The sequence below is a fragment of the Cicer arietinum genome, chromosome 1 (assembly GCF_000331145.2).
Source record: "Cicer arietinum cultivar CDC Frontier isolate Library 1 chromosome 1, Cicar.CDCFrontier_v2.0, whole genome shotgun sequence".
Lineage (NCBI taxonomy): Eukaryota > Viridiplantae > Streptophyta > Magnoliopsida > Fabales > Fabaceae > Cicer > Cicer arietinum.
The window spans coordinates 37,931,482-37,949,666 of record NC_021160.2 but is presented as its reverse complement, the minus strand read 5'-3'; the positions used below and the strand labels follow the sequence as shown (position 1 = coordinate 37,949,666).

General features: G+C 30.3%; 2 protein-coding genes across 2 annotated transcripts; both read right to left on the bottom strand.

Annotated features, from left to right (window-relative positions):
• Positions 1-13,245: 13,245 nt before the first annotated feature.
• On the bottom strand, positions 13,246-13,659 carry LOC101506139 (uncharacterized). The gene has a single exon (XM_004488564.1). It carries the CDS (start codon positions 13,657-13,659, stop codon positions 13,246-13,248), a length of 414 nt encoding a protein of 137 aa, XP_004488621.1.
• Positions 13,660-13,719: 60 nt separating this feature from the next.
• Positions 13,720-14,564, bottom strand: LOC140918908 (uncharacterized). Its single transcript, XM_073363878.1, has 2 exons — positions 14,129-14,564; positions 13,720-14,045 (listed from the first exon to the last, which is right to left on the bottom strand). Exons 1-2 carry the CDS (start codon positions 14,562-14,564, stop codon positions 13,720-13,722), a joined length of 762 nt encoding a protein of 253 aa, XP_073219979.1.
• Between the last annotated feature and the right edge of the window lie 3,621 nt (positions 14,565-18,185).

Sequence of the window (18,185 nt, the reverse complement as noted above, 5' to 3'; positions counted from 1 at the left end):
TTTATGCAATTCTTCAATTTTCATTTATTTTTTAACATTCAAATTATCATTATAATAAGAAAAATTAAAATAAAAAATAGAATTCAATTATAAATATATAATTTAATTGATAAAAATTAAGTGTTAACATATTTTTTCAAAACACATAATATAGTAAACTTTTGTTGACTATATTTTTTAATATATTCATACATTATAATTTTAAATAAATTTGTGTATTTTAATAATTGGAAGTAACTTTTTTAATAATTTTTTCATATATTCTTATTTTATGATTATTTTTTATATAAATTTGTGTATTTTTTGCCAAATAGAATATATATTTTTATTGTATAAAATGTTACTAAAAAATAGATTGACATAAATTGAAATAAATTATAAATGGATTGACTTTAATGAGTAATTGAATTTTTAACGTATAAAATCATTACTCACAATAATTGGAATATTATAATTGTCCATTAAAGGAGGATATTTATGAGTGATTAGATGGTTTTTTTCCATTGAATTTAATGACTAATAATATAAATTATTACCATTGGTAAATGACTAATAATATTATAAAATAATTTATAATTTATGATAAAATAACTTATAAAATAATTTGATAATAATATAAATTATAAATTATTATCAAATTGTAAAATAATTTATAAATTATAAATTTATTATAAATAATTGTAAAATAATTTTATAATTTATAAATTTATTATAAACTATTACCATTGGTAAACGACTAATATTATTATAAAATAATTTATAAATTTATTATAAAATAACTTAAAAAATAATTTGATAATAATATAAATTATAAATTATTATCAAATTGTAAAATAATTTATAAATTTATTATAAATTATTACTATTGGTAAATGACTAATAATATTAATTATTAGCATTGGTAAATGACTAATAATATTAATTATTAGCATTGGTAAATGACTAATAATATTAATTATTAGCATTGGTAAATGACTAATAATATTAATTATTAGCATTGGTAAATGACTAATATTATTATAAAATAATTTGATAATAATATAAATTATAAATTATTATCAAATTGTAAAATAATTTATAAATTATAAATTTATTATAAATAATTGTAAAATAATTTTATAATTTACAAATTTATAAAATAATATTATTATTGAGAGGAGGATTGGTGGAGATTAGGCATTGAGAGCATGATTGAGAAGGGAGAAATGAGAAGAGGTCCACATCAGCTAAAAGCTGGTGTGGAAAATATTTGTAAGCGTGGATGAAATAGAATGAGGTGGCATTCGGGTGTGAAGTGGCATTCGGGGGTGAGGTGGCATTCGGGGGTCTGTTTTAAATATATATACAAAATTGTAAAATAATTTATAAATTATAAATTTATTATAAATAATTGTAAAATAATTTTATAATTTATAAATTTATTATAGATTATTACCATTGGTAAATGACTAATAATATTATAAAATAATTTATAAATTTATTATAAAATCACTTATAAAATAATTTGATAATAATATAAATTATAAATTATTATCAAATTTTAAAATAATTTATAAATTATAAATTTATTATAAATAATTGTAAAATAATTTTATAATTTATAAATTTATAAAATAATATTATTATTAAGAGGAGGATTGAAGGAGATTAGACATTGAGAGCATGATTGAGAGGGGAGAAAGGAGAAGAGGTCCACATCAGCTAACAGCTGATGTGAGGAATATTTGTATAGGTGGATGAAATAGAATGAGGTGGCATTCGGGGTTGAGGTGTCATCTGGGAGTGTGTTTTAGATATATATAATTGATAATAGATTCCCTCTTCACAAGCAAGAGCTAAATTTTGTTTTCGGGTAAAGCTTTCTCCTAAATTTTGTTTTTCGGTAAAGCTTTCTCCTAAATTTTGTTTTCACTCCCTCCCTTACGTGTAAATTCTTCAGCCTTCAGCACCGACGACGACGAGTATACGTTTTTCTGCTTTTGTGTTGTCGACAAGTTTATTTGTTTTCCCCTTCCATCTATCAAGAAGTGTTACCGTCGAGGTGTCAATTTCTTGTTTCTCCTAAACTAGTTTGTTCCTTTCTCGAATTATTTTATGATAATTCTTGTTCCTTACTTAGTAGTTTTAATTCTAGGTCATTTACCAAACATGTTTGATTTTGCTAATTTTGCTATGGATTTTTCTATTGATTTTGTTGTATGATTTTTCCATATAAATGTTTCTCTTCCAAGTATGTCAAAACTCGAGTCATATACTCACTTTTTTCAATTCTTTCAATCTACCATTATACATTCAAATATGTTTTGGTTGATAAAACAACTCTAATTGTTGGATTTTAGATTGTTGTTATGTTTTTTTTTCTCTTTCAAGTTTTTATTATTCATTGAGACTGTGTTAGACACGAGATTACTATTTTTGTAGTTAGGATTGATTTCGCTGATTTTGCCAAAAATTGTAAAGAGTGTTTCAATTTATTGAGGTCCCTTACGTTAAGCTAATTTAACCAACTCGTGATAGTAAAGATGATATGATAGCAAAAGTAAAGGCCATATAATGCATGAAAGAGAACCTGAAGCAAATGGCAATGTTTTTTCACATAGAAAGTGTTTTACAAAATAGTTGAACATGGTCATGAATTTCATTGTTGATTGATTATGTATTAGCCAGTGATAATGGTTTGCCAACGTATTAGATCGAATGAATTTGTTTTGATTTTATATTTATTATTATAAGTTGGAAGATGATTTTTTCAAAGTAATTAACTAGAACTTGATTCCCTTGAAACATAATTCATTCTCTAAAAAATATTCTCGTAGGAAAATTGGAAGACAAATGAAATAGTACTTGTTTTGGAAGGATACTATGAAGTTCAAAATTAAGGTGCAGGAAAAAACATTAAAAATAACAATAAAAAGTGGCAGAGGGAAAAAGGTTAATGAGGAAGTGATATGTATCAACAAGCCTAGTTAGATTTATGCTAATTGTAAAATGTACATTAGTCTTAGGGTCATGCTAACGAGTGCCCTTATTTCAAAAGGGAAGTTGTTAAAAAAACCAAAATAAATACATTTAAATGTTAATCAATATTTCCGTAATCTTAATATTAATGGATATTCTAGTTTTTCTTTGAAACATCTCTATGAGTCCAAATCTCAAATCAAGTATTTTAAAGATAAATAAATAGTAAATTAATCACTATTAATGATTCTGATTATGTTGCTATCTAACTTTTATTTTTGAGTGATTTATTCAAAGATAGGTAATCAAATACATTCATACAACAATCAACGATCTCACAATGAAATAAATCAAGAATCTTATGTCTTACTTGAACTGAGATTGATTACAAGAACAATCTTGTTTACCAAGGATTATTATTCTGGTTTATCAAGGATCAGTCTGGTTTTTATAAAAAGATCATTTTGGTTATTTCTATTTAAGGAAAAAGTTAAAACAAATTATTCTCCATAGTCCAAACCTCAAGTTAAAACAATATCAAGACTACTCAAAACAATAATCAAATTTATAATTCAAGCTAAATGCACAAATAAGCAAAACAACCTCAAGTTTATATTGATGAGTTGTGAGTAAGGACAACAAAGACAATAGTACATTGTTGTTGCACTTTTTGCAGAAAGCTCAACATACTTCTAGGACAAATAACTGACACTAAACATCTACTTTGTCACTCATCCACGTTTTCAATACAACACAAAACCAATAACATTCTGGTTTTGAAGAAGTACATTATGGATCAAATATCACATATGCCTATTAAAGTTCACTATGGGAAAACGACTTACTCAATTTAAGTAATGGCTATAATGTTCATTTTATGTCATTCTCTTCATCTATAAAAGGAACGTCAAGGTGGAGACAACTGCAAGAGTTTTTGGTGCAATCATTACAATTATCAAACAATCATACTTAAGCAACAAAAGTCTTCCCTCAAGCAAAATTTTAGCTTTCTCTTATTATATTTAAGGATCTCTTTATTGAGTTGTTGATGATAATCAATTTTAAACAAGTGTTGAGTAGATTTTGATCCTAAAACCTTTTATCTATCACATAATTTGAAACTCAACTTTATCTCTTAAGATAGTTTAAGTATGTTGTAAAAATTCTTTTTGTTATTAAAATATTACTTTTAAAAAATCCTTTATGGACTGAAAGGTATATGTAAAAATCTTTTCAAGGTTGAAAGATGAGTTTTGTATCTGATCAAAAGTGATCAAGAAAGATAATGTGAAAGCAAAAACGTTCTTGTGCAAGCACATTAGTTGAAAAACTCACAGATTGTGAGGACTTGATGTATCCCACCTTTGGTGAACTAGGATAAATCATTGTGTGATTTTATTATCTATATCTTTATTTATTTCTGAGTCACTAATCACATATCATCTAGAAATAATTTTCTTTTCTTCATTTTTAATTCACCCAAAACGTTCTTGACTTTTTGTTTGTAACCAAGATTGATATTGAGTTAATTTAAATAAAATTTAGGAATTAACATTTTAAAAAGGGATCACAATTCCAACCCCCTTCCTTGTGATTGATATTGTTACTTCATCATTGACCATGTTAAATTCTTCGATTATTGTTCAAATGATTGTTAAACTACATAGATAATATTTGCATCTGTATAATGTTTGATGTCAGCTTCAGTTTAGATGATTATAATTACACAAATGTTGTCTTTGGTGGGTGGCCTAAACCTTCAATTTTAGTTTGCAATGAGGAGGGTATTGTTGTAGTTTTTGAAATTTAATTGAGTGATTTATGTCATAGTGTTTTTGTGTAATTTAACAACCAGTAAAGATTGATATAATGATACGATGGTTGCAAAAATTTGAGATGCAAAATTAAAATATGTAGAAAAGAAACTAGATACATAAATTGGTCTAAATTTTAAGCATCGACCAAATCAAAGTAGCGTAAACTTCCTTCCATGTATTCACAATAGTGCTGGTGCTTATTGCTAATGCTGAGCATTTAATCAAATGTTTTCACTACATCATTAAATTTCTAGTTTGTTCTCTCACAAATTTGATATATATTTTATAAAATAATGATTTTAGTCCGACTGCACTCCATTATAATATGCTGTAAGTAAAAATCACCAGTCTTGGTTTTTTAAGGATGTAGTGGATGAAAGATACAATCCTTCGTATATAGTAACTGTAAGAAGTTTGAGTTTCTTATCTATTTTATTTATTTTTACTTTTATGATGATGTCTTATTCTCTTGTTTACCTATGCCACTGCTTTCGTCTCATCTTTATCAAGAAAAGGTAAGCATCTCTTTATAGTTTACTTGTGGAAGTGTGTCTCAAATCAGTAACAACTTGAAGTTAATTAGTTATAACTGAATTTAGTTAAGACAATGTTAGTTATAGTTAGTTAAGAAGTTTGTCTTTAAATACTATAGCTGTAAATGCATTGTGTAGGTTGCAATGTGTTGTTGCAAGTGGTAATTTCTGATTGAGAGTGAGACATATGCAATTCGAGATTCAGAGAAATTCAGAGAAAGAAGATTAAAGGAGAGAAAGAAAGATTGAGTGAAAAGGCTAGTATTGCTGGTTTAGAAACAATTATAGATACTAGGAGATCAATCTTGATAAGGCCTTAATCTTATAAAGTTCAATCATTAATAGTGGATTAGTCTTCTTGCTTGCCAGTGACGTATGTCTCGTCAATTGAGACTGAACACGTAAATCTGAGTGTTATTTTTCTCTTATCTTTCTTTAATTCCCGTTTACATTGATTGAAAACAAGTTTTTTCAAAACTGCAGAAAATGGAGAACGATAACCAGTCTCCATTTTCTGGTTTTCAGAACATTCTCTGTTTTCAACATAAAACCAAGAAAGTTCTCTATTTTCGTTTTTTCTCTGCAATTGTTTGTTTTCTGTTTTGTTGGTTAATTCTTGTTGCAGATCCCAATACTGTTTTAACATTAGTTGTAATTTTATAAACAAGCTTGATCCAATGAGCAAAAAACTTACTCCAATTGCTTACTGATTTTTGTCAAAGGTTGCATATAGTTGTTCATATTGTTCTGATGAAATGTGTGTAATAAGAACACCCGTTAGTCATGAATATATAGTTATGAGCTTATTGTTTTCCCCCGTCCGTTCGTGATTAATTATTTTGAAGATGCATGAAGTTTTTGTTGCCTTCTAGTTTTTGTTTTTCCCTTTTTCATTTTTAGGTCCTATTTTTGGTTGTCATCTTGGGTGTTAAATTTCTTTTCTGCATCTCTTGTCTTTCTGTCTTTTTGTCAAATTCTTGTAGTACCTAGCGGTAGCACATGATTGGGATCCCTCTTCAACCCTTTGTAGAAGATAGGGAGAGTGGTATATAATGATGCTTGAGCTAGAGAATTCTTAATTTGGCTATTTGATTGTCTGGTACTGTTTTAGCAATTTATTTACACTGAGTTATGTGTTGGCTACATTCCTGGGTATATTTTAAACTAAGAGGACCTTATAGCATCTCTATGTTTGGTCTTAATGGTTTGATTCAATCGACATGGGTGTTCATAGAAGTATCAATATACTCAGCCACAAGTGGTGATATACATGGTTACCTATGAAAGAATTATATGACAATAAAATCTGAGACACCAATGGTATAATATTTAGAAAGTTGGGCTTCTTATTGATTTAATCAACTGGTGTAATCTTTTGGCAACTCTAGGGTATTCATTATTAAATGTACTACTAGGTGGCCTTGAATGTATTCTAGAATGATTAAGAGTATTTGTATTTTTTTCCCATTCTCTAGCTCATTCATGATCCATATGCAATATTTTAAATGATCATTATTGTATATCGAATGGATCCACCAACTAAGCCACTTTTTTGAAAATTTTAAAACTACTTTTGAATTGGTGTTCTTGTTTGGTGATTTCTAATGCAATGCAGTCAAATGAATCCAAAAACTAAACCAATTGCCAACATATATCATAACTATAGTTTATCTTAAAATACGATAAGTACAACTACCAAAAGAGAGGCATAACGGCCCTATACGTAGTCGTAATTTAACCATAAACTAACAACTACCACTATAGGGAAGACCTCGACACACAACACAAATACCCTGTAAAACAGAGTTCCTCTTAAAAGTAAGCCCATCCTCTTCTCAGCCATGGAAGGATAAATGTCATCAAAAGTCAATTCCACCTATGAGATAGATGGCTTCCGCGGAACCGGGATCTCAAAGAAACTCTCCACCTTAAAAACTAAAAAAAGAGGACCGTCCACTGGAAAAAGAAGCTCTGACACAACACGTGGAGACACCAATCATGGCATTGAAGGTCCCTCAACGTATCCCAGATACTTAGTGGGTGCAAATAGTCTTGTAATGTCTTTGTCTCCCAATCCGAAAGTAGGGCCCCCTATTCTTGCGCTAGCATCAGCCTCAAATCTAGTAAAAGTCCCTGCATCCACCCCTATATGTGAACTGAGTTTGGGTAGGATACATGAATCGAGTTTGCGTACTTTATATTTACCATATATTTTATCTTGATTTTGATTATGTGTATGCAAAAATGGTGCACATTATGTTTAATGATGGAATGGGTCGGGTTATAATTAATGATACTGCTAATAATGAGGATCGTCGCATTAGATCGCTTGCTTTTGCATGAGTTGAACGTATTAAGGAGTAACAGTAAGTACAATACGAGTGACAAGAACAATGAAAATTACAACAACAACAACAACAACATCGAGTGCAACAATAGCAACAACCACAAGAAGAAAACCATACCCAACGTGAGGAGTAAACACCACATGAGGCTCAACTAGAGATCGACCTCCACAGGCTGATGGGTATCCTGGTGTTCTTGTTGGCCCATTTATCCTTAGGATACTTGGTGACCACATCGCCACTCGACTTTGGAATAAAGTGGTAATTTTCTCAATTATGTTAAATTTTTAATAGTTGTTGTCATAATGTGTTTTAACACAGGTTACATACGTTATTCAGGTGAAATCAAGTTCAAGTACCTTACATGAATTGATTTCACACAGGTTACATACGTACATGTACGTGTATTCAATATGTGTACATTTACGTGAACTGTATCTTGTATAGCGCATGTAAATTTTTAAATTGATGGACGTACGTGAACATAGAGTACATAAGTGTACGTGATTTAAGTTTGCATATAATGTATTATTTACAAAGTACATGAATTCAGTTCACGTAAAATTCTCAAATTTTGAACATACCTTGTTGGTGGTTTTAACTAAAATAAGAAGAAGAGAGTTATATGGTATAAGTTATGAGTGAAAGATATGAGTTATGAATTGTGTGTTATGAGTATGAGATGAGTGTGAGATATCATGAGGTGAGTGATGGTGATGAAGTGAGAAAGAAACAAAATAAGTTTAAGAATGGATGAAATAGTAAATGATATTTTAAATATTCTAATTTTAGGAAAATTTGATGGAGTGGGTGGGGTAGCAAAACAAGGAGTCTAGGTAGTAAAATATTAATTTTTTTTATAATAGTGTCATTCACCACTATTTTCGATTTGTTTTTTGGGTTTAACAAAAATAGAACAGCTTTTTTGCCAACTCTAATTCATTTTCTATAGATTTAGACGTCGTCTCTCAAAAAATCGTTGGGGAATGTTGGTCGCATTCGAAAGCAAAAGAAAAACAACAAAGCATTTGAGCAATCAACTCTTATTTAACATCGCCGAATAAAGTGACGAAGCTAAGGAAATCCTGTCCCAAAAATATGATGATTGCCCAACATAAGGCTAAATCAAACAAAACATTGATAAACATTTGACAAACAAAGCATTTGATATAAGGGTACATCAAACAAAACATTGATAATTTGATAATTTTTTTAATGAATTTTTGGTGTTTCTTTTTATTAAGGATCTGATTTTTAAGATTAGATCAAGATCTATAAATTATTTAAGATGACCATGTACATTAATAATGCATGAAGATCGGATGATTGCATTGTGGCCTAGCTAGCATAGGATACGAGTCCGGCTTGGATGGTTGAGGGTGAAGCAACAGTGAAGTTATTATTTTTTTGCAAAGGTTGCAGCGATAACGAAAGTAAGTGGAAGCTCATGATATGTTTGGTTCATAGAAAGAAAGTGAAAGAAAAGAAAAGTAAGAGAAAGGAAAGGAAAGTGAGAAGAAAATAATACAAATTTATTGATTTTTTAGATGTTTGGTTGGAGAAAAAATATGAGGAAAGAATGGTAAAAAATTTCTTTCGCCTTCTTTGGTTTCGTAGAAAATAAAAGAAAAGAAAATGAGACTTTTAAAAGAAAAAAGTATCCCAAAATAGATAGTATGACAACAAAAAAAAGTTTTCTTTCCTTTCTTAAACTTTTTCTTTCTTTCTACACATAAGGTAAGTCGAAGTTGCAGAGGGAGAGGGCCACAAAAAAATTTTACATGTGGTTTACCATAAGATCCATAACATTGTTTAAAGAAGTTATGCATGATGTAAGATTTTTTTTTACTATTAGTAAATGTTAGTGTTGGTGTCATAAATCGAACTTTAGACCCTGTGTATCAAATTTCTTGAATGTCTCAGTCTTTATCACTGGACTACACCAATGATCGATCGAGTTTAAATCTTCTTAGTATGAATCTCTCTCAATCTCTATCAATCATCTCTATTTCATTTAAAAATATTTTTCAATATTTTTCATTGGATTAAAAGTATATATATTATATAAATCATGCATGTAAAATTTAGCATAAATATAAAATCATTTGATATGTTATTGATACTTATGAAGATTATCGATATTCAATAAATAAGCATAAAATGTTAATTTTGTTGTATCTCAAAAACATATAAAATAATTTGTTATTTGTTTAAAATTTTAAATTCATGATCTATATGATATAAACTTTCGATCCAAATTGAAAAAAAATAAAACAAAAAACAAAGTAAAATTAAGAAAAATAGAAAGATTGAGAGAAATTGAGGGATGTTTCGATTGAGATGATCCAAATGCATGATCAATTTAGTTAAGACATTGGGTTATTGGGCCACCAGTCCAACCAATAGGTCATTAATTGGACTGCACAACTCTTGACTCAATCAATTTAAAATAAATTAAAATTATTCATGACTTAAATTTCATTAGTATAAGATTTAATAAAAAATTGTACATTAAAAAGCCCAAATTTAATAAATTCCATAACATAGCTCACAAATGAATTCCAACTTCAAAATATAACAAGTTCCAACCATGTTATACATCCAAATTGAATTACTGATCAAATTGCATAATTTTTCTTGACGTGTAAAAATAAATATATTTATACACAAATATAATGATAAAATATATTTTAGTTTGATGATGTCAAAATTATAAGGACATTTAAAAGAAGATTGTCTTGATAGAAAATTGAAGAAAAGAATGATGGTGGGGAGGATGCTTGAAAAATGTCAATTGCTTTAGGAGGTTACTTAAATGCTGAAAACTGTCGTTCCCACAAGGATTTTGTTATGAGTACTAGTGTGTCTTTACTATGATGATTAGCTAAAACAATAAATGTTGACAATGATTTTTGGTTTAAAATTTACAACAAAAATAAATTGGGATTGTAGTTTTCACAATGATAGATAAAATAAAATAAACCTTCTTTGAGTTATGGGTGTTAAACTCTTAAAAATCTGATAAATAATTGTAACTAATGCCTTCTTTCAAATAATAAAAGTGTATTTTAAACTAATAACCAACCAATTTTTCATGATTGATGTATTAGCAAAATCCTTTAAGAGAAGATATCTTTCATGATTTCAAACGAACAAAAATCTATTTTCATGATTTGATTCTCTTGTCCAATCTTAGGGGTCAGATATCAAATCTACCTTTCGGTATATTATTTGATATCTAAGTATGAATATGATTCTTACTAAGATTGGATTAAAAGATCAACATCCATGACACAAAGAAATATAAATTGTTAGAGATCAAACATTGAAAATCCTACAATCCCAAGACAAGGAAGATCTACTCACATATGATCATAGTAGAATCAAAGTTTAAATATAAAACCATTGGAAATATAAAATAACATAATAAAATAACAAAACAAAAATAGAAAACCGAATATTATTTAAACTAGAAAATTTCTAATAGAAATACAAGAACAAAAGAAAAAGTAGTAAGAGATTGTGAGTAGGAATGTCTCTAAAACTGAGTATTTTGGTCTTTTTTATAGTCCTATAAGCTTTTATGAACTTTAATTACAAGAAATCATCAGAATTTCATAGAAGGAAAACGGTTCAGTAGAAAATAAGCAGTTTATGGCCATAATGGCCGTTACTGCCAGACAGTAATAAGTGCAACAATAGAAGATGAACAAATGATGGCCATAATGGTCATTACTGTCAGACAGTAATAGGTGCAGCAACAGAACATGAACAAATTATGACCATAATGGTCATTACTGCTAGAGAGTAATGCCTGGTGACTTGAAGGGGCAATTTCTTATTTTTTTGTTCCGTTCATCCATTATGGATGTAATGACTATTATGGTCTGACAATAATGTTTGCTGGAACTTGAGTTTCTTTCCTTTTCTTGATCATGATGCACCATGATTGCACCACTTGACTTCAAGGCTCTTTTGCACCAAAAATATTCACTTATTCATTCACTTCTCCTTGCAATCAAAACAAAACAAAAAGATAGTAAAATAGAACTAAAATCGAATTAAAAACATCAAATCAACCTATCAAATAAAGCTATAAAAATTGATAAGTTATAGCTTATCAAATTCCCCCATGCTTTAATCATTGCTTGTCCCCAAGCAATTGTTTCAGGTAAAAGTTGTAGACGAGCAGACACCATGAATAGGAACTCGACATTCAGTTCAACTGTATGCAATAGGCAAGTTCCAAAACCAATGCATAACTAACTTCAGTTCCAAATTAGTGTCTTAAGCTCATCTGAAAACATAATTCTCATCAATATGACACTCAACTATCAAATTCTCAGTGTTTCAGGGTAATGGGCATTCACTCAAGATTTCACCAATGCAATGTTTCTACCATAGGCTTGATTATTAGCCAAATCTCCACTACATCTCTCATGAGAGCATATGTGAATCAAAAACACTTTTCAAGGTTGTAATGGATCCCAGGGACAATAGGTGGGAAAAACTAATAAAGGGATATTCAAAAGGCTATTTGAAATTAAACATATGATCATAGATGCCTTTTTTGAATAATTGGAGCTCAATGTATTTAAATAATCTTTCATTAGTCAAATGTGTTACTTCGACTAGAGCACCTTATTGTGTCTTTTCAGACTTAGAACAATTTTTTTTTTCTATTTTTTTCTTCTTTTCTCTTTTATGTTGTTGTTTTGGTTTTTTATTTTTTTTAAGTTGCTCCACTTTATTCAAAAGCGCACCCAATAATGATTTTATCGATAAAGAAAGGGACTAAGAAAGATAATTCATGTAAGGCTCAAAATGGGTAACTAGCAGAAAATATGAAACAAAACAAGTCACGAGGCTTGAAAAAACTAATCCTAAAATGTTTATTTCTTTAAACATGATCACAAGAGTATTTAGCCTTAAGACGGTTGGAAGTCGAGTTCTAGAGAACACAGTCAATGGTGAATAATCACTCATCACAAAGAAAAAGGACATAATATTTGATGATGTAACACAAGCCCCTATATAAGCCCAAAACTCACATTTAGTAGCTAAATCAACGAGAAAACGCTATCAGAGAATAAGCTAATTTATCAAACTAATAGTGCGGTATCCAAAGGTGAGTTCATTGCCTATTTAACAACAACATGCACAAAAGTTATGGTTCCCTATCAAGGACATCGAAATGTTTTCTTTCAAATAAGGAGAAATTATTTATTAATATATTTTAACATGCATAACAAACAATCAAACAAGAAAATGTACCCCCCATGCTTGGACCAGACATTGTCCTCAATATAAAAAGTAAAATATTGATGAAAGGGGTAGGAAAGCTCACAAGATTATGGTGGTGGTGGAAAGTGGCCATGTGCACATATTACGACCATAATGGCCATTGTTGCCAGACAGTAATCCTTGTTATTTTCTCATGTTTTATGCATTTTCTTGTTTTAGCTCAGCCTACAAAATAAAAAGAAATTTTGAAAAATTAAATCGTGGGTTACCTCCGACGCATCGCTTGTTTATGGTCCTTAGCTTGACCTTCATTTTGTAAATCTTAAGTTGGAGATCAAAAAATATGACTTACCCCTTTTCTATTAGATTCCCAACTACATAATGCTTTAAACATTGATCATTCACAGTGAAAACTCCATTGGCCTCACTCCAGATTTCTATAGCTCCAAACGGGAGCACCTTACATATTTGAAATGGCCCCGACCACCTCAAACAAAGTTTACTAAAAAACAACTTCAATCGTGAATTGAAAAGTAATACGAAGTCCCATTCTTTGATTTCTCTTCTTGTTATGTGTTTATCATGCCACTTCTTGGTTCTTTCCTTGTAGAGTTTAGCATTCTCATAAGCGTCTAACCTCAACTCATCAAGCTCATTGAGTTGGTGCTTCCTTTTTTCACCAACAACCTTTAAATCAAAGTTAAAGATCTGTATTGCCCAATATGCTTTATGTTCGAGCTCAACTAGGAGGTGACAAGACATTCAATAGATCAACTTGTAAGGAGTCATACCAATGGGATTATTGTATGTTGTATGGTAGGCCTAAAGTGCATCATCTAGCTTTATAGAACAATCATTCCTTGATGCAGAGACAATTTTCTTGAGAATGCTCTTAATCTCCCTATTGGAAAATTCTACCTGTCTGCTAGTTTGAGGGTTATATGTTGTGACAATTTTGTGCTTCACTCCATACTTTTTTAGCAGGCCTTTAAAGTGTTTAGCTATCAAATCAGAGCCTTCATCACTAATCACCACCCTTGGCACACAAAACCTTGGAATTATTACCTTTTTGAAGAGCTTAATCATTACCTCAGCATCATTTGTTGGGGCAGCGACAACTTCAATCCACTTGGACACGTTATCAACCACTACAAGGATGTATTGATTTCCAATAGACGAGGGAAATGGTTTTTTTTGTTTTGTTTTTTTGATATGTTTTCGATACGCTGACATTGATCGCATTGAGGCACAAAGTGATGCACGTCTTTGAAGAGTGTGGGCCAGCAGTAGAAGCCTGCTTGAAGTATATTTGCTGCCGTTATTGAGGAACTAGCATGTCCTCCGTGTGCGGAGGAATGATAGTGAAACATGATGCTTTCCATTTCTTCTTTTGGGACACATCTTCTGAAAACTCCATCAGGCCCTCTCTTAAAAAGCAGAGGTTCATCCCAATAAAAGTGTTTAAGATCCAAGAAAAACTTATTCTTTTGTTGATAGTTCAAATTTGGGGGCAATATTCCAATTGCTAAGTAATTCACAAAATCAGCATACCATGGTGCTTGTATTTGTGCAAGAGCAAACTTTTGATCATTAGGAAATGAATCATCCAGCGACAACTCATTTTCATTTTTTTTCATGTAGCCTTGAGAGATGATCAGCCACCACATTTTCAATCCCTTTCTTGTCTCGAATTTCTGGATCAAACTCTTGGAGAAGTAGTATCCATCGGATCAACCTCGGTTTAGCATTTTTCTTGATCAAGAGATATTTAATGGTTGTATGATATGCGTAGACAATTATCTTCGATCCCACCAGGTAGGAATGAAACTTGTCAATGAAAAATACTACTGCCAATTTGATCATAGATAATATGATAAGAAGAACTATGATCATGGATAATTTGATAAGACGAAGAACTATGTTAGAAGAAAATCTGATCAGATGGAAATTTGATCAGAAGGAAAACTATATCAGATGAAAATTTGATTAGAGGTAATTTGATAAGAAGAAGAACTATATAAGATGAAAACCTGATCAAAGGAACCTGCAGTCATTTGATTCCCCACTAACTAACTCACAATTCCCTATTCATTCCTTCTATTGGGCTAAAATGGAAATCTAGTATTCTGACACACTAACACATAAGGTTTACCACACACACACACACATGTCTATTATAATCTATATAATTTGGAATTTAATCGCTTCAAGTTTCTACATCTACAATAAAGTGCAGGAGATTGTCAAGCATTCCTCCAAACCCATGGGATACCATAGTTCCAGTATCCCAATAAACCATTTATAACTCTATTATCCCAAAACCAAAACCAAAGGGAATCATAATTTCAATACAAAGACCAGAATTACCAAATGTTTAGTTATTGCAAAAAAATTATAATAATCACTAACAACTTGAAAGTTGATAAAATACTATCAAATTTTGCCTAACTTATTAATCACACTATTTCTAACTCTTCTAAATGAATATTTTCTTTTTTGTTTATCACTCATTCAGATTGATATCCTTACCCTTTTTACCTTCAATGGCATCAACCCTCCATTTCAACAATTATATTAGAGTCTTACAATTCTTCTATACACGAGCCTAAACTACCTAATGAAAGACTCTATTATCTTCTCAGAATGGTTGTCACTCACGTAAAACAATTCCTATCCCATCAAGTTTTCCAAGTCTTTCTACTATAGTTCTACATACCAAACACAAAATATTAAGTTGATCAGACTTAATATTTGGTGAATTGATACTTATAACATATAGCAAAAAGAAAAGCATCCTAAATTGAACTCAATACCTACAGTCCAATTGGTTCGACATACTCTATTACCAAAATGTATCACTCATCACTGTGTATCTAAAATATGGTAATAAATTTATACATTTTAGTATTTCAGAAACAATCATATAAAGTCATAAGTACAATCTTAGAAATATTAATATAATTATATAATACACAATGTACAATCATCCTCTAATGTACCAATATCTAATACAATTACAATTTAACAAAAATAACACTAACGAGTTATATCCTCTGCTTCTTGAATTTCCTGCTTCAAGCCCTCTATCTGCTATAAATTATAAGAAAATATGGGTTGATATAATAATCTCAGTGAGATCTATAAAGGGGAGGGGGGTTGAAATAATATTCCTTAAGAAAATAATGAAAACTTGACATGAATATGCAATGTTTTTCAATTTTCATTAGCCATATGCCAAACATTAAAATATTTTCTTTTACTTTGAGCATGAAGAAACTGTACATTCGCTTTATTTTCTTAATTAAGAAAAGCTTTATAAATTTCATTTCCTTTTATAAGGAAAATCTCCTCCAATTATCTAGATGTGGGTAACCCAGATAAATTGAGTCTCTTGCAAAGGTAGTCTGACCATGACCCCCAATTGTTTTACCTTTACACATTATTTATGGCCTAAAACAAAGTTGAAATGTGTCATCGTAATATGCATGCCATTATCTTATTTATGAAATGCAACGTATTTTCACATCATGTATGCAATGCTTATCCCAATCATAAATTGAATGAATATCATTAACTTCATTCAACATTACAATTATGAAATCAGAGTATAATACTATAGTTTGCATTAATCATCATAACTTATTCTAACTCGAGGTAACATAATTAGAGGTGTACTCAGATCAGAAGCACGAAGTCATGACATTCTTGGATCAAAGGCAATGAAACCACAACATTCTAATCAAAGGTAGCATGATTAGAGGCAGAGTCAAAGTCATCATGATCAAAAGATATTATAATCAGAGGCAACGTGATCAAAGGATACATGGACCAAAGGCAGCGAGGTCAGAAGATACATGGACCAAAGGCAACGTGGTCAGAAGCAGATGAACATAAATCAGAGTTAGATGCAAATGAACACTGATTAGAATCATCTACAGATGGACAATATCAATGTTAGATAGAGATGAATAGTAATCAAAGTTAGAGGCAGATGAATAATGATTAGAGTTAGAGGCAGATGAATAGTGATCAGACTCATAGGTAGAAAGAAGAACAAACATGAAAGGCAACCCAAAAGAAGAAGAAACACTAGGGGTACTAAAAACATTATAGGCACAAAGAATAGATAAAGAGGATCAGAGGCAGAATCAAATGTTCAGATAGAAGGTTCAGAAAATGTGTTAACACAACAGACGTATTAGTTAATCAACTAACAATTTAACCTACATTCCTTTAACCTTAATAAACTATAATCATTCACACAACATATACAGTAAGGGTGGGTTTTAAAAAATAAAAATGTAGGTTATCAAACATTTCCTTCATACTAAACCTCATAGTTTTTCCTCACACTCTAATTCTATTGAAGTCCATTATCTAAGACCCATAAATCCACATGCAAAATATGAAATCAAACTTGGGTAAAGAACTCACAGTGTGTTAATAATAATCCCCTTTAATCCAACCTAAGTTGTGGAAGATGCTTGACTTCTCAGTTCTTCATTCCTTGTCTTTTATGTTCTATTTCAAATTCAGAGATGTCCCAATCTGCTCATTTTGGGAAGGAAGAAAGGGACATGTAAGGGGTTGCATTAAAGGTAAAAGACTTTAGATACTTGTTGTCTTTGAATAAATGTGAGAAAAAGAGGAAAATGGGTGAATGGAGGGGTGTTAGTGTTGGTCTTTTCATTAACAGGTGTTGGTGTTTTCAGAATGCTTTTGAGAGTGTGTATTGGAAGTGAAAGAAAATGAAGGGGAATACGGGTTAGTACCCGTGAGTGAAGTTGAAAGAGAGAGAAAAATAAAGGTGGCATGTTCTCTCTTTGCTACTTGGACTTGTTCATACTATTACTTTCCTATTTTACCTTTGATTCTGAATTAATATTACTAAAAACACAACATTCAAAATTACTGAAATTCTAGAAATTCTAATTAATACTTAAAGTCTTATAAATATTTCTAAGGTAGTGAAAGGATTGTTACATATTCTTTTGTAACCTAGCGCAATAGCAGCTGCCTTCCTCAACAAATTAATTGTACTAAGGTAGAAGATAAGAAGACTTGAACACAATTAGTTTGACTAATATGTATGCAGTGAAAGTGTTATTATGTGGTGAACTAGTGGAATAAAACCTTCAGGTTGAAGAGATCAGACGTAGCTATCATGTTGGTAGAGAACCAACATAAATCGTCTGTGTTTTTCTATTATGTTCTTGCTCATCTTCCTCGTTTTCTTTACTAAAAAGAAACACAATTAAAAAGATTTTAAAAGGAAAAACAATTCAAAT

Bases quoted from the DNA above. Each gene is read 5' to 3' on its own strand.
- LOC101506139 (XM_004488564.1), bottom strand. From the start codon at position 13,659: ATGTCTTGTCACCTCCTAGTTGAGCTCGAACATAAAGCATATTGGGCA.
- LOC140918908 (XM_073363878.1), bottom strand. From the start codon at position 14,564: ATGTGGTGGCTGATCATCTCTCAAGGCTACATGAAAAAAAATGAAAAT. The intron at 14,046-14,128 runs GTCAGCGTATCG...ACATCCTTGTAG, and splicing joins TGTGCCTCAATGCGATCAAT to TGGTTGATAACGTGTCCAAG.